Raw genomic sequence first — 23,924 nt, forward strand, 5'->3', positions numbered from 1 at the left:
TAGCTCTGCCTACTAGCTCTGCCCACTACCTCTGCCCATTAGCTCTGCCTACTAGCTATGCCCACTAGCTCTGCCCACTAGCTCTGCCCATTAGCTCTGCTTACTAACTCTGCCTACTAGCTCTGCCTACTAGCTCTGTCTACTAACTCTGCCTACTAGCTCTGTCTACTAACTCTGCCTACTAGCTCTGTCTACTAAGTCTGCTTACTAGCTCTGCCTACTAGCTCTGCCTATTAGCTCTGCCTATTAGCTCTGCCTATTAGCTCAGCCTACTAACTCTGTCTACTAACTCTGCCTACTAACTCTGTCTATTAGCTCTGCTTACTAGCTCTGTCTACTTGCTCTGCCTACTAGCTCTGCCTATTAGCTCTGCCTACTAGTTCTGCCTACTAGCTCTGTCTACTAGCTCTGCCTACTAGCTCTGCCTATTAGCTCTGCCTACTAACTCTGTCTACTAACTCTGTCTACTAACTCTGTCTATTAGCTCTGCCTACTAACTCTGCCTACTAGCTCTGTCTACTAGCTCTGCCTACTAGCTCTGCCTACTAGCTCTGCCTACTAGCTCTGCCTACTAACTCTGTCTACTAACTCTGTCTACTAGCTCTGCCTACTAACTCTGCCTACTAACTCTGTCTACTAACTCTGTCTACTAACTCTGTCTATTAGCTCTGCCTACTAACTCTGCCTACTAACTCTGTCTACTAACTCTGCCTATTAGCTCTGTCTACTAACTCTGCCTACTAGCTCTGCCGATTAGCTCTGCCTATTAGCTCTGCCTACTAACTCTGTCTACTAGCTCTGCCTACTAGCTCTGCCTATTAGCTCTGTCTACTAGCTCTGCCTACTAGCGCCACTGGACCAAACTCCAGAGGACATACACTTACATAATTCTAACCTGACAGCAGTGCAACTTGATCATTAATCATTGATCCATTGTTATCTGATCAATTCATGTGTTTGCTGCACCTTTGGCTTTTGGGGTAGAGTAACCTTACTGAGTTTTCAACTGAAAGCATTTCTTACTGTAAAATGTATTTAATGGATAAGGAGAGATATAGGGGAATATTTGCCAAGGAAATCTAGTTTGTGAAACCTTTTGGCATGTCTCAGCTTTGAAGTGATTACCCATATCCTCCTCGTCCTTTTCTCCCCCTCGTCCTTCTCCTTCGCTCCTCCTCCTCGACTCCTCCTTTGCTCCTCCTCCCCTCCTCCGGGGTGGCAGGTAGCCTAGCGGTTAGAGTGTTGGGATAATTGTTCGAATCCCCGAGCCAGCAAGGTGGAAAAATCTGCCATTCTTCCCTTGAGCAAGGCAGTAAACCCCCGCAACAACTGCCAATGATGTGGACATCGATTAAGGCAGCCCCCCGCACCTCTCTGATTCAGAGGGGTTGGGTTAAATGCGGAAGACGCATATCGGTTGAATACATTCAGTTGTGCAACTGACTAGGTATCTCTTTCTTCAATAAGAAGCAAAGTCTGCCATGACAACTCGCTCAATGACATCAGACAATCACGTGCTTTGACATTTGTATGTATGTGAAACCTTAGAAGGCTTAGCTTACATGTCTCTTTTCTAGATAATACATGCAACATTTCTGTTATGTCTAAATGTTACTCACCCATACAAGTCAGATACTACTAAAATCTTCTATGAATTTTGTCAGTGTATTTGCTGCCATGTGTATTACTGATATGTTCCAGGGAGAATGTATAAGAATCTTGTTAAATTCTTCTAGATCTTTTCCATACGGGTATGGAGTGACATTATCAGAGATGTGCGTATTATTAAACATTCTGTCTCATTGATTTGGGTGGGACCCAGTCATTGTTATATACAGTTGAAGTCAGAAGTTTACATACACTTTGGTTGGAGTCATTAAAACTCGTTTTTCAACCATTCCACAAATTTCTTGTTAACAAACTATAGTTTTGGCAAGTCGGTTAGGACATCTACTTCGTGCATGACACAAGTAATTTTTCCAACAATTGTTTACAGACAGATTATTTCACTTATAATTCACTGTATCACAATTCCAGTGGGTCAGAAGTTTACATACACTAAGTATCACTAAGTTTACATACACTAAGTACACTTTTTGGTATCTTTAAACAGCTGGGGAAATTCCAGAAAATGATGCCATGGCTTTAGAAGCTTCTGAGGCTAATTTACATAATTTGAGTCAATTGGAGGTGTACCTGTGGATGTATTTCAAGGCCTACCTTCAAACTCAGTGCCTCTTTGCTTGACATCATGGGAAAATCAAAAGAAATCAGCCAAGACCTCAGAAAAAAAATTGTAGACCTCCACAAGTCTGGTTCATCCTTGGGAGCAATTTCCAAACGCCTGAAGGTACCACGTTCATCTGTACAAACAATAGTATGCAAGTATAAACACCATGGGACCACGCAGCCGTCATACCGCTCAGAAAGGAGACGCGTTCTGTCTCCTAGAGATGAACGTACTTTGGTGCAAAAAGTGCAAATCAATCCCAGAACAACAGCAAAGGACTTTGTGAAGATGCTGGAGGAAACCGATACAAAAGTATCTATATCCACAGTAAAACAAGTCCTATATCAACATAACCTGAAAGGCCGCTCAGCAAGGAAGAAGCCACTGCTCCAAAACCACCATAAAAAAGCCAGTCTACGGTTTGCAGCTGCACATGGGGACAAAGATTGTACTTTTTGGAGAAATGTCCTCTGGTCTGATGAAACAAAAATATAACTGTTTTGCCATAATGACCATCGTTATGTTTGGAGGAAAAGGGGGATGCTCGCAAGCCGAAGAACACCATCCCAACCGTGAAGCATGAGGGTGGCAGCATCATGTTGTGGGGGTGCTTTGCTGTAGGAGGCACTGGTGCACTTCACAAAATAGATGGCATCATGAGGATGGAAAATTAAGTGAATATATTGAAGCTACATCTCAAGACATCAGTCAGGAAGTTAAAGCTTGGTTGCAAATGGGTCTTCCAAATGGACAATGACCCAAAGCATACTTCCAAAGTTGTGGCAAAATGGACAACAAAGTCAAGGTATTGGAGTGGCCATCACAAAGCCCTGACCTCAATCCTATAGAAAATTTGTAGGAAGAACTGAAAAAGCGTGTGCGAGCAAGGAGGCCTACAAACCTGACTCAGTTACAGCAGCTCTGTGAGGAGGAATGGGCCAATATTCACCCAACTTATTGTGGGAAGCTTGTGGAAGGCTACCCCAAACGTTTGACCCAAGTTAAGCAATGTAAAGGCAATGCTATCAAATACTAATTGAGTGTATGTAAACTTCTGACCCACTGGGAATGTGATGAAAGAAATAAAAGCTGAAATAAATCATTATCTCTACTATTATTCTGACATTTCACATTCTTAAAATAAAGTGGTGATCCTAACTGACCTAAGACATTGTGAAAAACTGAGTTGAAATGTATTTGGCTAAGGTGCATGTAAACTTCTGACTTCAACTGTCTGTCTATAGGCCCAGCTCTCCAGGCAAAGCCTTGAAGCAGGATGTTTATCAAATAAGCTCAGCTGTAGCCATTAGTCACCTGTTGAGTATGTTTCTTAGAGCATGTTAATCTAGCCATTTCTCCTGCCTTCACCACTTCCAAAAGTGAGCGGTGCTATTTTGATGGTATCTCTCATCCTCCCCATGTTTATCTCTCTCTCTCTCTCTCCTCTCTCTCTCTCTCTCTCTCTCTCTCTCTCTCTCTCTCTCTCTCTCTCTCTCTCTCTCTCTCTCTCTCTCTCTCTCTCAACTAAGCCGCTGGGCTGACACTACTGGGATCTCTGGCCTGGCCAATGGGAGAGCAGCTATGGGATCAGGTGGTCTTTAGCTATTTTGAACAGGAGCTTGAAGTGAAGCAACTAAATTACTGACAGAATCCATGGACAGAGGGAGTGGAAGAGAGGGAAGGACCGTATGCAGTAAAGGAGCATGTAGCGAGGCAATGGGAGAGAGAGAGAGAAAGGTTGAGGAGAGAGAGGACAGTAAGATAGAAAGAGAAAGGGGGGGGTAAGAGTAATTAGAGGTATCCATACTGCCTGTTGATCGGTACATCACCCTGGTCCCTGCCTCACACTCCCCTCCCCTCCAGACTGTATGTGTTTCGTAAAGGATTGATTAAGTCCCTAATTGTGTCTCCCTCTCTTTTTCTCTCCATCGATTTCACTCCCATCCTTGTCTTTTTCTATTCTGCGGGTTTGTTATGTGGTGTGACCAGGTTGAGTGAGTGAGTCACACATACTGTAAACGCACACACACACACACACACACACACACACACACACACACACACACACACACACACACACACACACACACACACACACACACACACACACACACACACACACACACACACACACACACACACACACACACATCCCTCTTGCTCCCTCTCGCTTCACTGCATCACAGACCTGTTGCAGCAGTCAGGGAGTTGCTGTTCTGTGAGAGTTATTCTGAGGAGGCAGTAAGCTATTCTCTCCTCTGTATTCTCTCTCTTAGACAGACACAGTCCTCTTGGTTTCTCATCTATCGTAATTAACCTTTCTGTAATAATCAGCTCTCCATGTTGGGATGCACCTGTATGGGTTAGAGGATGACTCAGAGCCGGTAAGTGGCAACGGCTATTATCATCATTATTAAACGCTGCATGTCTGTCTGTGTCGGGGAGACGGGCAAGGGTGGGTGTGTTTGTGTTAATGAAACAGGAAGTAGGGATGGTCAGGGGTGGCTCCCCTGGAAGTGACTACACGTTGCCTTGGTTACCGGGCGTGGCATTGCTAAGCCACCGATTTGATTTTGATGGGAAAGGTGGCTACACAAGAATCAATGTTCTGTTTGTTTTGAATTCAAACCATATAAAGTGACACAATAAATATCGAAGTACCTAGCTCTCACTCACACACAGTATTTCTGTCTGTCTGTGACAGGTTGCCCTAGTGTATATTTAGTCCTTCGAGTGCTGTCTCGTCTCTGTTTGCTCTGGAGTAGAGATGGGGGCTGAAGCCGCTGAACCTTCACCTCCCAACCCTGACCCGTGCTACCTTCTGGGGCATTCTGGGACTCAACCCTTCTTTTCATTTCTTCTTCTCTTTCACACGGCTCTATACGTAGCAACAGTACCTGCAGTTGCTGTTATAACAGGCAGAGACCGAGAGACCAATAGGGAGTCAGGAAGTTTTCTGATTTTGGGATCGCACCATTTTTTAAAAGCAGTTTTGTTGAAGCACATACTTATGTGCTAATTACCAAATACCTATGTGTTTGAACTCCCCATTTTCTCACCGGGGAATTATTTCAAGTCATTACATATGGTGGATGTCAATTCTCACGACATTCTCACCTCTATTTTAAAACCCCACACCTAATGACTCAGTCATTCTGCCTCACACATTCAGCTGTCCGCATTCTTGTCTGCACCTCCCACGGGTGTATGCGGCAAGCGAGCGAGAGAGAGTCTGACGCCTGGAAAAAACCGAACAAGTGGGATAGTTACATAAAGAGAACACTCAAACACTTTACAAGTGAGCCGGGCTGTACTACCAGTGCTGGGCTGTAGTGTACAGTATGCCAGGCAGGGAACGCTCCGCTCTGAGCAGAGCCCCCACAGGAGAGGAGGCCAGGGTTTTTATTGTGTGGATGGGTGGATTAGGCCGTTTTATCTGTCTTTTCTATCTCTATCTCTCCCTCTCTCTCTGACACGCCCGCACTCAGTGAATCTGTAGGCACTGGGTGTTAAACACGTCAAAGTGCCTGATCAGATGGGATTCAAGTTTGCATATGTGTTTTGATGCATCCACTTCACACTCATATTACACCAGCCAAGTGTTCTGTGCCAGACAGTAATGTGTGTGTATTTGAGGAGTAGGCTTGAGTGCAGGCAGCCAGTCAGGCAGGCAGCCAGTCAGGCAGGTTCCCTTTGTGCCTCCAGGTTATAAATAAAGGGTGAAACAAAAGAAATACCACAGAGAGGTGGGACCTGATGACAATTATAAGTGATTCAGAATGCCATTCAGAATGAGGTAGGGACCCGTCAGTAGTACAGAACACAGTACAGTACATATTATGGTCTAAACAGAGATGGACAGAACACAGTACATATTATGGTCTAAACAGAGATGGACAGAACACAGTACATATTATGGTCTAAACAGAGATGGACAGAACACAGTACATATTATGGTCTAAACAGAGATGGACAGAACACACTGCAGTACATATTATGGTCTAAACAGAGATGGACAGAACACACTGCAGTACATATTATGGTCTAAACAGAGATGGACAGAACACAGTACATATTATGGTCTAAACAGAGATGGAGCAAAGCATAGGGAGACGTGAAAAGACAGGCAGTGGAAAATAATATATTGAGAGAAGAGACTGAGAGGCACAGAGTGAAGGAGAGATAAAGCAGAGAGGGAGAGAGATCCCAGGGAAGAAAAAACGGATTATCACGTTGGGCACAAGACCTTGATTGTGTTATTCCACACACACCTCTACAGTCCACTCATTTCTCTCCCCCCTGTCTGTCTGTTGTTATGGGGAGGTGTGTGTGTGTGTGTGTGTGTGTGTGTGTGTGTGTGTGTGTGTGTGTGTGTGTGTGTGTGTGTGTGTGTGTGTGTGTGTGTGTGTGTGTGTGTGTGTGTGTGTGTGTGTGTGTGTGTGTGTGTGTGTGTGTGTGTGTGTGTGTGTGTGTGTGTGTGTGTGTTTCCAGTAGTACTATTGCTGTCTTTATTGCCCATGGGGTTTTTATTCAAGGACGTGTGGTCATGCCATAGAATACGCTTGTGTACACACACACGCTCGAACAAACATACACACACACACACACACACGCTCGAAAAACAAACATACAGCACGCTAGAAAAAATGGCCATGCCACCATCTCCCACATTCTCCTTCTTTCCTTCTCTCTATACCTCCTCTCTCTCTGCCCTCTTTCTTTCTCTCTCTCTCACACATAAACACACACTCACAAACATGCACACACTCACTTACTCTCTCTGTGTGTGTGTGTGTGTGTGTGTGTGTGTGTGTGTGTGTGTTGTGTGTGTGTGTGTGTGTGTGTGTGCGTGTGCGTGTGCGTGTGCGTGTTGCAGGGCTCTGCCGACTCCTACACCAGCCGGCCGTCGGACTCAGATGTGTCCCTGGAGGAGGACCCAGAGGCACTGAGGAAGGAGGCAGACCTACAGGCCCTGGCCACCCTCGAGAAAGCTAAGGTCAGAGGTCACCATGGCCCTTCCCTGTGACCCTGTCCTTCTATTATACAGTACCCCATACAGCCATACAGAACAGCACAGTCTTTAACCGTTCGCCCTGACCCTAACTATACACCTGACTAATCTCGCTAACAGTGTCCCCGCAATGTTTTAGGTACACGGTTAACACATATTATAACCTGTATTTCTAGTCAATTAACATTCAATAACAGTCTTTGTGACATTATAGACATCGAGCGACATGACAAGTTGAGTAATATCTCACCCGCTCTGTCGCCCTCATGTCATTCATCATTCTTATCCTCCGTTCTCATTCTTTGTTCTGCTTTCTCTTTTGCTTCAACCTCTCCAGACCAAACCAGTGGCCTTTGCTGTGCGGACGAATGTGGGCTACAACTCTGGGCCCAACGATGACGTCCCAGTGCAGGGCATGGCCATCTCCTTTGAAGCCAAAGACTTCCTACACATCAAAGAGGTACCGGAGCTGCGTAAACAGCACTGGGCCTTCTTGTTTCTTATTGTTAGATCATTTCTGAAGATGATTTTGTCCCCATCCCCTGGATGCTTTACAAAGACAGTGGGATATGGTGAAATGGCATTCTGTTATAATATAAACATCCGGTTCTATATTTATATCTGATTGATGTGTCGATAAGCAAGCTACGATGGCGGCGGCAGTTGCCTTGGCAACAACAGCCGGGGCTCTGCGAGCGAGGGAGGAGAAGACTGGTGTGTGTATTATTGGGTAGCGTTTACGTGTCTGTCTGTCTGTGTACTCTGTGCAGAAGTACAATAATGACTGGTGGATTGGGCGTCTGGTGAAGGAGGGCTGTGAGGTGGGGTTCATCCCCAGCCCAGTCAAACTGGAGAACACCAGGCTACTGCAGGAGCAGAAGATGAGACAGAACCGCCTCAGCTCCAGGTACTGCTGCTGCCCACACCCTTCACCCAGTCACTTTACGCCAACATAGATCAGTTACCTATCGGCTACCGTCATGTCAGAGCTGTTATCCAACAGGGTTGGGCTCAATTCGAATTGAAGGCAGTTAATTCAGAAAGTCATTTGAATGTAAAAAAATTTTACTTTTGAAATCAGTAGCGTCTACTTTTCAGTTTATTGAGAAGTCATTGAAAATAAATACCCTTATTGAATTGTAATTTTAGTTTACTTTTTAAATTGACTGCCTTCAATTGGAATTGAGCCAACCCTGTTATCCAATTAGCTTCCACAATGCATGCAACATAATACAGTACAATGATCACCCAATCACCACTTCACAAGAGTCACTACTTCACAATTTAAAAATGGGAAAAGTTCCATTTATTTTCAATGACAATTTCTTTCAATCCACTTCAATTTTCACCTACCAGTAACCATCCACTCATTGTTCTCTCCTCCTCACTCTTACAGTAAATCTGGTGGCAGCTCCAGCCTGGACGTTGCCACGGGAACACGCAGGCCCACCCCTCCTGGCACAGGTAATGTCAGAGGTAGCGGGTCATCTTCATCGCTCGGCTGGCTAGAAGAGACGCACACGACAGCTATAGATATAGCCCTCTGCCGCGGCCTGTCGCTAATATTCCGTGTAGATTTGAATTGGATAGTCAGTGATCCATGATGAATGAGCTGTCTGCAGTGTGGAGGGGAACGTCTCAGTGGGTGTGCTGCTGCTGCTGCTGGAGTGCGAGTCAGATGGAGAGAAAGAGAGAGGTCCTATAGCAGGTTTGTCATTAGCATGGCCAACAGGACCAGCCCGAAATACAGCTGAGGATATAGTGCTCCTCTCATTAAACCTGATCACGACGCTTGGCCAGGCCAGGGCTGCGTCCCAAATGGCACCCTATTCCCTGCATAGTGCGCTAGTTTTGACCAAAGCCTTATGGGCCCTGGTCAAAGGTAATGCCCTTTGGTGCACGATTTGAGACGCAGCCCGTACCTTAAGTGTTAGCACCGGGCAGCAACGGGATAGTTCAGTTCAGTCATGCTGCTGGATAGACAGTACGGTTCACTGAGGGAAATAAATAGACTGACGTAGAGACAGAAGGAAAGATTGACAGAAATATATACATGTTTTTATTAGAAAAGAACTGACTGGGAGTGAATTCATTGAATTGAATAATTGAATTGAAGACAGATGGACTAGATCAGCCACGTAGATTGACTGTAACTGGCATTGTTTCTCCATTGATGGATGTGTTACGTTAATACACGACAGTTATAGTATGGTTCTCTTTATCAACTATATTTGTTATACCTGAACTGATATACCAAACCCCTCTTCCTGCCTGGCTGTGCCAGCTTAAAACACCCCTACCCACACCCAAAACACAGAGCCTTCAGCACCTTAACCAGTCCCAGCACACTGTAAACCCTCCTTACACACCCTTTTCTGCCTCCACCTCCTAGCACCTCTTCTTCCCTGCTCTCTCTCTCTCTCTCTCTCTCTCTCTTTTTCTCGTCTCCGCCACTTCTTCCTCAGCAGTGAATAGCTCTCTCTTCCACCTCCTTTCTCTCTGCATTTCTCTATTACTCACTGTTCTGTTTCGATCACTGTTTTCCTGACCTGCTCATACACTGACTTCGTCGTGACCAAAAGCATTTATTCTTTACTTAGTCACCTATTGACTTTTATTTCAGCACTGTTATTTCTGCTATTTCTAGATCTCAGATCCGAGTCTGGCCTTCTCTCTGCTTTTGATTGCCTTTCTTATCATGCTTTTCTTGTCCTCCCTTTTTTCTCTTTCTCTGTATACATCTCCCCTTTTTCTTCTTCTTTCACTATTGCTCGATATTCTTTCTCTCTCTTTCTGTCATTCCCTGTCCCCTCTCTCTCTCTCTCTACCCCGCCCCGCCCCACCCCTCAGCTCATGTGGACATGTCCACGATGGCTTTTGACCTTGACCCCCTGGACCTGGATGCCGAGGAGCCCCCTGAGCCCCAGGGTGACCCTCGCTCCCCCAAGGGCAGCGCAGGCAGCGTCACCTCCCCCCAGGGCCAAATCCACCGCCTGCCCTTCTTTAAGAAGGTAAAGCCCTCCAGGGGACCCAGGCAGCACGGCTGCCTCCCCTCCCCACCTCCCTTCAACCAAACCCCCCTTCTGCACGAAGCTATGGCCCAGTCCTAGGCTATAATAACCTCTGTCTGTCCCCACTAGCCCCTCTTACCCCCCATCGTCTCTGACTTACTGCCCTAAACTGACCCACCGTTCCCGCCGCTAGCTAGCGCCTGTCTGACTCCCTAATCCCGATTGGCCCCTCAGTCTCTGGTCACCATGGCAACGTTGAGTTGTGTTTGCCTGTGTGTTTCTGCGCTGGTCAACTGGGGGAGGGGTTGAGCTGAGCTAAAGACGAACCTGACCACGTTCATACATTCGCCGATGCAAAAGCAATGTATGAATATTCGTCGACGGTGCAACTCGAAACAATAAATGTCATTATCGATCAGACTACAGTGGGTGTGGTCTCCGCTGTACTATTGAACAGCTCCACTCCCAATTCCCAACTAACCGTCACCTGTCAATAACAACACGTCCTCTGTCTTTTGTGCTTTTTTGTCTCTTTTTTTTGTCCCTTTTGCTCTGTCTTTTCGTGGGGGTGTGCGGAATGATACTGTAGGTGGTCCAGCTAAACAGAAACAGAAGTCGGTGAGTCGTTGCTGACCTTTAATTCACCTTTACCTTCTGTTCTGCCTCGTCCTCCTCCTCTTCTTCCTCTCTGTTGTCTCTCCATGTTCCTCAGTCTGCTCTCATGTCAGCTTATGCTAGAGAGAGTGGGAGGTGACTGGATTTGAACATTTCCTCATTTTTGTAAAGGTTTTCACTTATTCCCCAAGAAGAAGATTTCCATGTTGCAGTTGTCCCCCAGGGATATTGTGTTCCAAAATGATCAATTAATAAATGATGGAAAATGAGAAATTATAGGGAGGAAGGGAAATGTTAGTTCCACCCCCAAATGCAAGCAGGGCTTCCATTGTCTCTGTCGTCAGAGCTGATTGGGTAAACACGGGCTGTCAGTATGCAGGCAGAGCTGATTGGGTAAACACGGGCTGTCAGTAAGCAGGTGCAGGCGTGTCACGGCCCCTGTCGCTCACAGTTCTGGTGAACGTTAATGCTCCCTGATGTGTTTTCATTCCCATTCTGGACGGCTGCTTTGAGTGACAGCCAATAGCCTGTCATCAGCCCGCCTCGCTATCTCAGAGCTGTCAACACAGCTTTGATCCCATAGATACAGGAGACTGTGGAGACAGAGGCACGCTTTGTCCTCCAATAGCAAAAACATTTTCTATAGATTACGTGAAAGTTCATGTTATTCCAAAAGAGAGAGATTAATGGTGATACACAGTACACTTCTCTCAGCACTGCACCTCTAGTGAGGAGCTGTAATGGCTTTCGTATAGAGGGGACCAAAACGCAGCGTGTTGAGTGCTCATTATGATATTTATTAACTCAAAAACACTAAAGACAAAATAATAAACAACAAACGATCAGAATACAGTTCTGTCAGGTACAGAGACTAAACAGAAAATAACTGCCCACAAACACAGGTGGAAAAACCCCTACTTAAATATGATCTCCAATTAGAGGCAACAAGGACCAGCTGCCTCCAATTGGAGATCAACCCAAAAAACCAACATAGAAATAGAAACCTAGAATTAAACATAGAAATAGAAAACATAGAAAACCACCCAAAAACACCCCCTGTCACGCCCTGACCTACTCTACTATAGAAAATGACATCTTACAAGGGTCAGGACGTGACATGAGCACCATTTGGAAAAGTTCTTAAGTGTATTTTTAGATGTAGTGAATCGTAATGAGGTGAACTGAGTCCACTGCCTGGTTGTGGAGGTGTGGCTTTATGTAACGTAATGTACCTTAGTGGAGGAGAGCTCTTCAAGCCTCAATGCTACTGCTCTCAGTGTACTAAAGTGCTGCGTGGAATACAGAGGAGAAGGCGTGCTGAGAATACAGAGAGCTGACACCGAATACACGCTAGCACCCTACAGGTGTAGGATCTTAATGTGATCACTTTTTGCTGCTGAGAATTTTCCTGCAGGAAATGCAAATGAGCTTTGTTATTTACATACATTTACTGAAAACCCACACTAACACACCGTTGTATTAACAGTATTGCACTTTTCATGTGTACTACTTTTGGCCAGTTAATGGCCTAACCACGAATCAACTAACATTATGGACTAAACGTTCAAAACCCGTTGCTGCAGGATTATTTTGCTGTGACAATATAGGTCAAATGAAGATCCTACATTCTCCTAATGCCTGCCTATCTGTTAGTGGATAGACCATGGGACCTGTTCTCCACTTAGTGTTCTCACCTGTCACTCCAAAACGGGACGCTTTCTATACCAGAACAGATGCTTATAGATGCGTTGTTGGGCAGATGAATCATGCTTCTCATGATTCATATTGATGCAATGTTAATGTATGCATTTGTTTTACTTGTCGGAATATTGATTGACTGGGTGTGGGTGTTTTGCGTAAGAGTGCGTGTCATCTGTGTATGTTTCCATTTTCATTGTGATATGAGTGTTTAAGTTAGTGTCTGAAATACGTTCTCTATATGCTGGTTCAAAATGAGGGGTATCTTTTTGTAGGTTTAGTGTGTGCTTGTTGTCCATTTTCTCTGGGCCTAAAAACCCATTTGGCTCGGTGTCTATCTGGCTTCTTTCTATAAAGCGAGAGGAGTCTACCACACACAGATAACATGCTACGAGAGAGTAGGAGAGAGAGAGAGTTATCTTTGACTGGAACCGCAGTCACATAAGCATTTGGCTGCATGAAAGCTCCTGAGATTCTTTTTTATATATATATATAAATAATGGCCCTTACCACTCTCCATAGCTCATTCTGATCCAATTTGATGATGGTTTATTTCATTTGCTATGACTGGGAGAGCAGACTGAGAAATGGAAATGAGTGCTTTCTGTGAAAAATGTTGAGCTCGGTCTTTTATCCTCTCCAAGATAATAAATGGCCTCTGTCTGAAATGCTGAACTGCATTATATATCCTTCTGACTGTAGTCCACTGTACAGAGAGAGGAAGAGTTGGTGTTGACATAATGTTGATTTAGTGTGTGTGTGTGTGTGTGTGTGTGTGTGTGTGTGTGTGTGTGTGTGTGTGTGTGTGTGTGTGTGTGTGTGTGTGTGTGTGTGTGTGTGTGTGTGTGTGTGTGTGTGTGTGTGTGTGTGTGTGTGTGTGTGTGTGTGTGTGTGTGTGTGTGTTTCTGTGGCAGTAGATTGTGTAGCTCCGGCCGTGTGCGTACAAAGTGGCTGTAGATTGTGCGTCTCAGAGTATGCGTGAGCTCTGTTCGCGTGTATGTCTGTGTTCAGACACAGAGGTTATAGTGTCTCACCCCACTCTTGGTGCTCTCCTGCCTGGCTCAGATGGAGCATGTCCCCCCTTACGACGTGGTCCCCTCCATGAGACCCATCATTCTAGTGGGGCCATCACTGAAGGGCTACGAGGTAAGGCTACTGTGTAGCTCAATCTCCCCAACTTTCTTCATGGTTTATTATACCGGTCATATTCCATGCCTCGGTTGTTCTTCTTCTCCTCGTCTCCCACCAGGTGACTGACATGATGCAAAAGGCTCTCTTTGACTTTCTCAAGCACAAGTTTGAGGGCAGGTGAGTTTCAGGCCAGCCAGAGAACCTGACTGAAATATTGACCATATTTAGTAAAGGTTGAAAATGTCTTCAACTTAGTATTTAGTTAACCTGCTTTAAGACGTTTCCAGTTCTCAGCCCTGATTGGTTGATAATGTTTCTTCCAGGATATCCATCACCCGGGTGACAGCAGACATCTCCCTTGCCAAGCGCTCGGTCCTCAACAACCCCAGTAAACACACCATCATCGAGCGCTCCAGCACCCGCTCCAGCCTGGGTAAGACAGGACCTGTAGGGCAAGACGTCTTTGTACCTTTCGTGTACCTAAAAGAAAACCACTGTTCACAATAAGCGCCAGGACTGGCTCTGTGCCTTTCCAACACACACCCACGTGATACATTTCAAAAAGCTTTGTTAGTTCATGTTTCTTATCATCCGTTGGGCTATTGTGTTGTTACCTTTCACTATCAGTGTGTTCATATATCCATATTAGCTTGTGTAAGTGTTTGATCCTGCTGATGACCTGCCCGACTCTAAATGGAATACCAGTTTGTACTTGGACCATGACTGGTGTTTACCTGTCTCCGAGTATTGGGAGAGAGATATTTAAAAGTATTGTTTCTGTTGGTTATAGCTACCTGGTCAGCAAAAGGTCAGGGAATATTGGTTGATTGGATGTTAACATCTATTGATAACATGCAGTAGGGAGCCTCATAGTCGCCCATTCAACCATTGAATTGAAATGGAATTGAATTACACAAATGTTTTCACTTAGAAGGTCATCAATCCACTCCATTTGGCGTAGATAGGCTTCAATATCAGTGAGTAGGGCTAAGCACAGAACAGGAAGGCCCCTCTAGAGGAGAGGCTAGCTGAGCAGAGAGGGGCAGTGTAGCCTGACAACCCCTAGCCTTCTAGCTTTATTACTCATTGTCCCTCTCTGACCTGGCCTCTTCTCTTTCTCCATCCTGTCTTTTCCTACCCTCCACCCACCTGTCCCTCTCTTCCACCACTCTCCTTCCCTCCACTCGCTCTACGTCTCTCAGACGTACTGGGTACGTATGCTCTCAACCCCACGAGGAAAACAACCAAGAGCTTTTTTTTCTCTGTTCTCCTCCCCTGTCTGGTCTCTCACTACTCTCCTCATCCCCTCACATACTCATACATCTGTCTGCCTGTCTGTTCCTCACACATGTTTGTGAAAGCCTGTTGCTTGCAGTAATAAACAACTTGAACTAAGGCTTGGAAGGAGTAGACTAATTACACAGCCGAATGAGTTGGCTGGTTGGCTCTGGTGGCTCTAGGCTGCTCAGCTGAGCGTCTACCTGCTGTCTGCCTGTCTGTCTGTCTGAGGTTCAGGGGAAATGTGATAGGGGGGGGGGGGGGGGGGCTGGGGGGGCAACTGTAGTCAGGGATGAGTGTACAGAGGAAACTGATAGTCCATCCTCCATTGCCTCCCACCCTGTGAGCCAGAATCAGGGACCCTGCTGTAAAGCGACATGTAATAACACTTTACTTACAAGGAGCCTGTATGCATACACAATTAGACGTTCATATATTCATGAGTTTACATACCGTACATCATTGGTTACTACCAATCTCTGATACAGGGAAACACATTCTTCACAGAGATGCAGTGTAAATAGAGGACATTTGCAGGTTAATAAAAGCTAGGACAGTTTGTTAGGTTTTCCTTAATTTCTCTTATCTCTCTGTGGAGCCTCTGGTCGCTGACTGCAGGTTTAATTCCCTTTCTACCTCAGCCCTTCGGAGGGAGACCGTCTGCAGCCCGCAGGCCCTCTGCAGATTACATGTCCCCTGTTATGTCATTGTGGCTGGAACAACCCCGCCCCCCACACGTACCCAAAAGGAGAACATCCAAACAGACTAATACGTTTGCGATGCCTGATAGCGCTAACAGCGAATGTAGTTACACTTCATCACTTTCCGATTATTTTATTCATTGATATGTTCAGAACGGTATATCAAGTGCTACCAAAGGCATCTCATTCTCACAAGCCTCCTTCCTTCCCGAGGTTTTGAGTCGATATATAAACTTGTGTTAAGAGATCATATTTACCAGTGCAAAACACCAGTCACTGCTCGTTGGAATGTGGCAACAGAATGAGAATGCCCCAACGTTCCATTTAGCGGTGTGTAAATGGAACGTCTAGTACGATGGGTTCCGTTTCACACGCACCGAACCTTTTGCCAAAATGTTGACACGCATGATACAGTGTTAACACGCTACGTTTGCATGTGCGTGTGTCCTGTTTATTTTACAATGGTAAGTGTGTGAAATATGAGTTATCAAATTGGCAATAGTCCCACTGATCTCCTGTATACTCCAGAAGGGATTTAAATGTGGACAGATTTGAGATTTGACAACCGGTTCAATTTGTATAACCTGTGTGTTCAGAGACCTACTACACCCTGTTACTTATTGCATTTCCATGTTGTTCTCTACCACATAGCGGAGGTGCAGAGTGAGATTGAGCGTATCTTTGAGCTGGCCCGCACCCTGCAGCTGGTTGCCCTAGACGCAGACACCATCAACCACCCCTCTCAGCTGGCTAAGACCTCCCTGGCTCCTATCATCGTCTACATCAAAATAGCCTCTCCGAAGGTACCCTCTGAGCGGGAATGACTTTGTGGTCAATTGACTTCCTCTATCACGTCCTACTGAAATGGCATGTATGTGACTGAAATGTCTGTAGATGTGACATCTCTGTCAGTGACCAGCGGTATGTTGTTGCCTGTTTCCCTTCAGGTCCTCCAGAGGCTCATTAAATCCCGGGGGAAGTCCCAGGCCAAACACCTGAATGTGCAGATGGTGGCAGCAGACAAGCTGGCCCAGTGCCCCCCTGTGAGTGTCTGTCTGTGACCCTGGATTCTGTGGCCCGAAAGGCCCATGTTCTTACATGCTGTTTGCCCTGAACAAATTCATTCACAATGACCAATCTGAACAATGGCATTGGCTTAACATTGAAATGAATGCCTTTTTAGGTAGTCGGCTGAATCTCTAAAGTTGAAAGGTGAGACACTGACATAATGTCCCTCTGTGTTGTATGTAGGAGCTGTTTGACATCATCCTGGATGAGAACCAGCTGGAGGACGCCTGTGAGCATCTGGCTGACTACCTGGAGGCCTACTGGAAGGCCACGCACCCCCCCAGCAGTAACCCCCCCAACCCCCTCCTCAACCGCACCATGGCCACGGCCGCCCTGGCCGCCTCCCCAGAGCCCGTCTCCAACCTGCAGGTACAGGTGCTCACCTCCCTGCGCCGCAACCTGGAGTTCTGGCCCGGCCTGGATGGCCCCGGGGCCGAGCACGGGAAGGTGGCCGAGCACGCCCTCTAAAGGCCAGCTGTGGGGAGGGGGGGGGGGGGGGGGGGGGCTTAGGGGGAGAAACACCCCCTTCCAAACCCGGCTGCCTGCTCTCCAGATATACCTCCCCCCATCCTCCCTCTCCCCATCCCTCCCTTTGACCTGAAAGAAGGAAAGAACCTAATCACATTATGTTTAGACCACGTTCTCATTCATAATACTGTCTAGAGAAACACCACATACATGGAGAGAGGGAGGAGGCTGTTTACCGGAGAGTATACTGGGTCCATCACACTGGATCCAACTCAATAGCACATACACACACACTTACACAGACATTCATATTCACACACACACTTACAAACACATCAGAGTACTCGGAACAATATAGGCCCCACACATTACTGTAAAATCCTTCTGCGTTAGAAAACACCCACGTACAAACACCGAGAGGACAAGCAGAGAGCTACATCCTCTTCAAGAAAACCTCTCTGAAAATGACACAGTATCTTAGAGCAACACACACAGCAAAATTAGCAAAGGAGAGTTTATATGGGCAGGACACTGGATCCAGACCAAACCAGCACTGGCAAGGGTTTTCAGTGAGAATAACACACACACACAATCACATTGAAGTTGTGAAATGAATTGACGGGGGCAGTTATTGGAAGAAGTGAAAATCCTCCATCATCCATCCATCAGTCAGTGAAGTACCTCTGTCTCTGGTCTGCTGCCTATTCCCTGTATACTGTAATTGGTAGAGAAAATGGTGTACCCCTTACCCAACCTCGGGGCTCCCTGCCTGGCCTCCTTTCTTCAGCACTCCTTTATCATCTGGGAAACGGTGTCCAGTTTACTTCCCTTCTCCGTGTTGCCATGGCACCATCCCTGAAAAGGAGCGAGTCACCTCGGCCGCTCGGCCAATGTGTGCCTTGTTGTTGTGGCATACATTTCTAGTTGTCTGATTTGTGTGGCGTGGCGGGGATGGGCTGTGTGCGTGTGAGCGTGCATATGCGTGCGCGAAGTGTGTGTGAAGTGATGTGGGCCATGACTAATAGGAATGTCCTATTTCATTAATTCACACAGGAAACTCTAACCAGCAGAAATATGATCATCTGGGTCTCATCTACAATCAGCCAATGGCTTCAGCCAAATACATACAGCATGACTCATGACTGTCATAGTCCAAGACCTTGTAAAAGTGTCCAAGCTGCTTCCATATATCAATGAGTTATACCCACAGAATTGATTTAATCGTGTTCAGTTAGACATAAATGCACTATTATGAACAGTGCTTGCTCTGATACAATCGGTCGTATTTGATATGGTGCGGCTGGCTGTACAATGGCGGCTGTATAGATTCATTAGAATTCGTTCAGATGGAGGAGATTTTGTTCAGTTATGATTTTACTGTCAATGGGTGTGACTAAGCTCGGCCTATTCAAAGTCATTAGCAAGGATCAGCCAAATCTTGGCTTGACCCAACTCTAAAGTGTCTTTGTTAATTGTGCTGAGTTTCAACAGAATGTAATACTTACTACTTAGGATGAGGAACATGCTTGTGAATGTAAAAGAGATATCACAATTAGTTGAAACATCATTTTAGCTGCTGTGAAAAATCTGCCAGAAGAGGGCACTGTTGGCTTTGCAGCCAGGAGCTGAACATGGTGTTTTGCTTGCCTAATGACTGCATGGTTGTTTCTCTTACAGATGATGAATGAACACATTTCTGTAGTCAATGGAAAAGAGTCTGCCTGCATGTATTAAATACAAAAAATAATGTCACTTTGACCAAGAAATGATTTCAATGCAATAACAATGCAATAGCGGTGTGCTTTAAGTACTGCATAAATAAATGTACTGTTATAGTGTGAACCTCTATTTGTGTTGCATTGTGAACTGACTGACTGACATTACTGATATCCTGTTTTTTTATCTAACTGCACCCTAACCTGTCCTAACCCTGTTGACTAACCCACTGCCTGGGCCTTGTTCTGTCTGTCTCACTGTGTCTCTGCATGGCGTGTCGTGTGGTATGGGCGTGGCTCGCTGCAGGGGCCATACCTGGCGCACGGAGAACAGAAGCGGGAAGGGCCTCTTTCGGAGTGCGGTGGCAGCGGCAGTCTCCATGACTACCAGAGTGACCAGGGAGGGAAGCAGCAACAGCAGCAGCACCAGCAGCAGAAGCAGCAGACCTACCTGCACTCTTCACGGGGCCAGCTACGGGGAGGGGGTGGGAGGGGCCTGTCCCGGCAGGACACCTTTGACTCGGAGACGCAGGGCAGTCGGGACTCGGCCTACACTGAAGCAGGGGACTCTTGCATGGACATTGAGACCGACCCCTACGAGGAGTCTGAGATGTACCGCGGGGTAGGGGGCGGGGACAGCCGCCTCCACCTTGCCCAGCACCATGGCCGCCAGGCCTCCTGGGAAGACGAGGGGGCCGAGCCGGACCAGGAGAACCTCAACCACCCTCCCATGCCCTCCCACACCCAGCCTGGGCAACACAGCCGGGCCAAGCTAAGGGAAAGGTACTGCCAGGAACCCGGGGACACCGGCGCCAACATGGGCCGCAACAAGAACCAGGAGGACTGGGGGAGGGACGTGTATATCCGCTAAACACACATCACAACGCATGGGCTAGGAGGCTGATGGACAGACTGGGGAAGGGAGGGAGGGAGGAAGGGGGTTTCACGGTTAGGGCTAGGGGATTAGCGGGGAGAGGAGGGTGGGTTTGGGGGCCATGCCAATCAGAAGCTCATCAATTGATCTGTTTACAACCCTTATTAAAGAGGTACTTTTCTCGTTGTTGAGTACGCTGTAGAGAAAAAAACAACTGCCAGATGCCATACACCTCATCCAGTTATTTTAGCTATATTCAATTTATTTATGTTTTGAGAAAAAAAGCAGTTTGGTTGGTCTCTTTTTAGTTTATTTTGTTAGTACTACTGCATGAATACCATGGAATCCTACTGAACTGACAGCACGAGGACAGTTATCATTATGATTGTGAATTTATGATTGTGTGATCTGTATGGCTCAATCTCTGTAGTGTAGAATGTGAAGGCTGATAGAGCTGTAGTCTGTCATGTCTGTCCTCTGTAGTCTTAAACAGGGTTGTATGTCCCATGTACGGTACAGAGCATCAGGGTCTCTATCCCCACAGCTTCAGGCTCAGCTTCAGGATTCAGACACTTTCAGGATGGATCCTAAGCTTTTTGAGTCCCTCTCCTCTGATTCCTCATCACCCAGACCTTAAAAGCTATCTGGTGGAAAAGTTGCCATAATGTCTTTAGAATAGTTTATTGAGATAATTGGTTTATTCGTTTGACACTTACCTTAATGTTAAGAATAAAAGGAAACACCCCAAAGATACTACTTCTTCTTCCCTAACCGGCTTCAGCCATAGCTTTTAAATAGAACTGTATTTGTCTGTGTCTGGTTTTCCACATCTGTTTCCTGCTATTTTAGGGATACTGTCCGTCTGTGGGTGATAGCTTTGCTCGTGTAGTATACATTGTCTTTTCAAATGTGGTACTGTTCATAAGCAGCACTACAGTAGTAGTCGTGTTAATGAAATATCCTACCTAATAGTCTCTCACACCCGCAGACTTTACTTCAAGATAACTCCAATCACAAGTGCCGGAATGTTTCGCCAAGCCACGTCCACCATTGTCATGGTGGGATGTCTTAACTCTTGTCACACTCACTGTTTTCATATCTGTGTGTCTCTACTGTATGTGTCTTCTTGGCTACTACCCTGCACTGTAGCCAACCCTGTTGCTCCAGCACGATGTCCACCACCATCTTGTTTTCTCTGCACCAGCTTTGTGTTGTTTACTTGTTATAGGGCACACTAACAGTTATATAAGAGTTGTTTTGCGTGGTAAATCACCCCAAATGTTCAGCCAAACAGCTAGCATGTCTGAATGTCAGATGCCATGCACTTCTCTTCTTGATTTCTGACTGACTTTAGTGTCGTTTTTTCCTGTGGACATTTGTATTTTATAAGGTCTTCAGTTATTTAGCGCTAGTGAGAAGGGTGTAAAGGGGGGCGGGGATAGGTACAAAACATGGTCTTCAACTCAGTTAACTAAATGGAGGATCCACAAATGTTTTTGGTGGGCTCCTTCTGCCCACCCCTTTCTTCAGTCAAATAAATAAATATTAATGATTCGTAAATAATGTTTATTGTTGCGTTATCGCAATTGTTAAAAAGATGAAAGAACATTTATCATTGGTGCCTGATTGTAGCTACATTTTGCTTTTTCTGCCTTTCATTTTTAATCTGTGGATAAATTCGTATTTTAATTAAAATTTTAATCAAAAAATGTTTGGGAATTTCATTGTGTCAGTCCTTTGATCAAATCAAATTGTATTGGTCACATACACATGGTTAGCAGATGTTAATGCGAGTGCAGCGAAATGCTTGTGCTTGTAGTCCCGACAGTGCAGTAATATATAACAAGAAATCTAACAATTCCACAACAACTACCTAATACACACAAATCTAAAGGGATGGAATAAGAATATGTACATATAAATATATGGATGACCGAGCTAAATAGGCACGATGCAATAGATGGTATAAGATACAGTATATACATATGAGATGAGTAATGTAAGATATGTAAACATTATTAAAGTGGCATTATTTAAAGTGACTAGTGATCCATTTATTAAAGTGGCCAATGATTTGAGTCTATGTAGGCAGCAGTCTCTCTGTGTTAGTGATGGCTGTTTAACAGTCTGATGGCCTTTTCAGTCTCTCGGTCCCAGGTAGCGGGGTGAACAGGCAGTGGGTCGGGTGGTTGTTGTCTTTGATGATCTTTTTGGCCTTCCTGTGACATCGGGTGCTGTAGGTATCCTGGAGGGCAGGTAGTTTGCCCCCGGTGATGTTTTGTGCAGACAGCACCACCCTCTGGAGAGCCTTGTGGTTGAGGGCGGTGCACTTGCCATACCATCCGGTGATACAGCCCGACAGGATGCTCTCAATTGTGCATCTGTCAAAGTTTGTCAGGGTTTTAGGTGGCAAGCCACATTTATTCAGCCTCCTGACGTTGAAGAGGCACTGTTGCACCTTCTTCACCACACTCTGTGTGGGTGGACCATTTAAATGTGTCTGTGATGTGTATGCCAAGGAATTTAAAACATCCCACTTCCACTACTGTCCCGTCGATGTGGGTAGGGCGGTGCTCCCTCTGCTGTTTCCTGAAGTCCACAATCATCTCCTTTGTTTTGTGAAATGATATCACTGATGATTATCAGGGACACATACTTGCACATCCTCCACACCTAGAGGGCTGTACGACTGAATACATTAGTTTGCCATGTAAATTAGCTATACTTTCATTTAAACGATCACTCAGTTCTTGCAATGCAACCCGAAACCATATAGTAACTTAAGTATATTGATGATTGAAGCCGTTGTCAAATAACAGAAAACCTCATCCGGTCCATGACGTAACAATACGTATGATAGCTGAAGCTTGCTGTAGTTCAACTTTTGTTACATAAACTGTGGCTTAAAATATGGTTTCTGTTTCTCTTACAAAGGAAAAAAAGAAGAAAGCTTCTTAAGAACTTGTGGTTTTTGACTCATCTCTGGTTGAAAACCCAACAGCCGCAGGACTCAGCGCAGCGCGTGTCATGCCCTAGACTGTCATGCATACACTGTGGAGGAAACTATATATATTTTTTTTAATTCCAGACATTTTAAAAGGAAGTTAGAACCATATAATGTTCTATAGGAGGAAGTGGTTAACTAAATATCTAGAAGTGTGGGTGTGGTGGTCCCTCTTCCTGAATCTAAGATCATATGTTGCATAGTTTTTAAGGCTTCCCTAACGCCCACATCATGACCGAAAGTCACTGTGTTAACAAACCTCCAAACGAGCTTCAATGCCATACAACACTCCTTCCGTGGCCTCCAATTGCTCTTAAATGCTAGTAAAACTAAATGCATGCTCTTCAACCAATCGCTGCCCGCACCCGCCCGCCCGACCAGCATCACCACTCTGGATGGTTCTGACTTAGAATATGTGGACAACTACAAATACCTAGGTGTCTGGCTAGACTGTAAACTCTCCTTCCATACTCATATTAAGCATCTCCAAACCAAAATTAAATATAGAATCGGCTTCCTATTTCGCAACAAAGCCTCCTTCACTCACGCTGCCAAACATACTCTCGTAAAACTGACTATCCTACCGATCCTCGACTTTGGCGATGTCATTTACAAAATAGCCTCCAACACTCTACTCAGCAAACTGGATGCAGTCTATCACAGTGCCATCCGTTTTGTCACCAAAGCCCCATATACCACCCAACACTGCGACCTGTATGCTCTGGTTGGCTGGCCCTCGCTACATATTAATTGCCAGACCCACTGGCTTCAGGTCATCTATAAGTCTTTGCTAGGTAAACTCCGCCTTATCTCAGCTCACTGGTCACCATAACAATACCCACCCGTAGCACGCGCTCCAGCAGGTAAATCTCACTGGTCATCCCCAAAGCCAACACCTCCTTTGGCCTCCTTTCCTTCCAGTTCTCTGCTGCCAATGACTGGAACGAATTGCAAAAATCGCTGAAGTTGGAGACTTATAGCTCCCTCACTAACTTTAAGCATCAGCTATCCGAGCAGCTTACCGATCGCTGCAGCTGTACACAGCCCATCTGTAAATAGCCCATCCAACTACCTACCTCATCCCCATATTGTTTTTATTAACTTTTTAGCTCTTTTGCAC

General features: G+C 45.7%; 1 protein-coding gene across 4 annotated transcripts in view; it reads left to right on the plus strand.

Moving 5' to 3' along the window:
- LOC106607253 (voltage-dependent L-type calcium channel subunit beta-1) overlaps window positions 1-21,518 on the plus strand; it is a 43,103-nt gene extending 21,585 nt beyond the window's left edge. Inside the window, exons 1-13 of one of the 4 annotated variants that reach the window (XM_082976638.1) lie at window positions 4,441-4,614; window positions 7,107-7,226; window positions 7,579-7,701; window positions 8,012-8,148; window positions 8,638-8,705; window positions 10,092-10,252; window positions 13,631-13,711; window positions 13,815-13,873; window positions 14,020-14,129; window positions 16,327-16,478; window positions 16,623-16,718; window positions 16,927-17,112; window positions 19,234-21,517. In XM_082976638.1, the coding sequence (XP_082832764.1) occupies window positions 4,579-4,614; window positions 7,107-7,226; window positions 7,579-7,701; window positions 8,012-8,148; window positions 8,638-8,705; window positions 10,092-10,252; window positions 13,631-13,711; window positions 13,815-13,873; window positions 14,020-14,129; window positions 16,327-16,478; window positions 16,623-16,718; window positions 16,927-17,112; window positions 19,234-19,797 (1,893 nt within the window). In that variant the 5' untranslated portion in view covers window positions 4,441-4,578 and the 3' untranslated portion in view covers window positions 19,798-21,517. Of the gene's footprint in view, window positions 1-4,440; window positions 4,615-7,106; window positions 7,227-7,578; window positions 7,702-8,011; window positions 8,149-8,637; window positions 8,706-10,091; window positions 10,253-10,841; window positions 10,871-13,630; window positions 13,712-13,814; window positions 13,874-14,019; window positions 14,130-16,326; window positions 16,479-16,622; window positions 16,719-16,926; window positions 17,113-19,233 lie in introns of those variants that run through there. The other 3 variants (XM_082976636.1, XM_082976635.1, XM_082976637.1) reach the window with 3 other exon arrangements.
- Window positions 21,519-23,924: the final 2,406 nt, after the last annotated feature.

Source organism: Salmo salar, chromosome 06 (genome assembly GCF_965601325.2).
Source record: "Salmo salar chromosome 06, fSalSal1, whole genome shotgun sequence".
Classification (NCBI taxonomy): domain Eukaryota; kingdom Metazoa; phylum Chordata; class Actinopteri; order Salmoniformes; family Salmonidae; genus Salmo; species Salmo salar.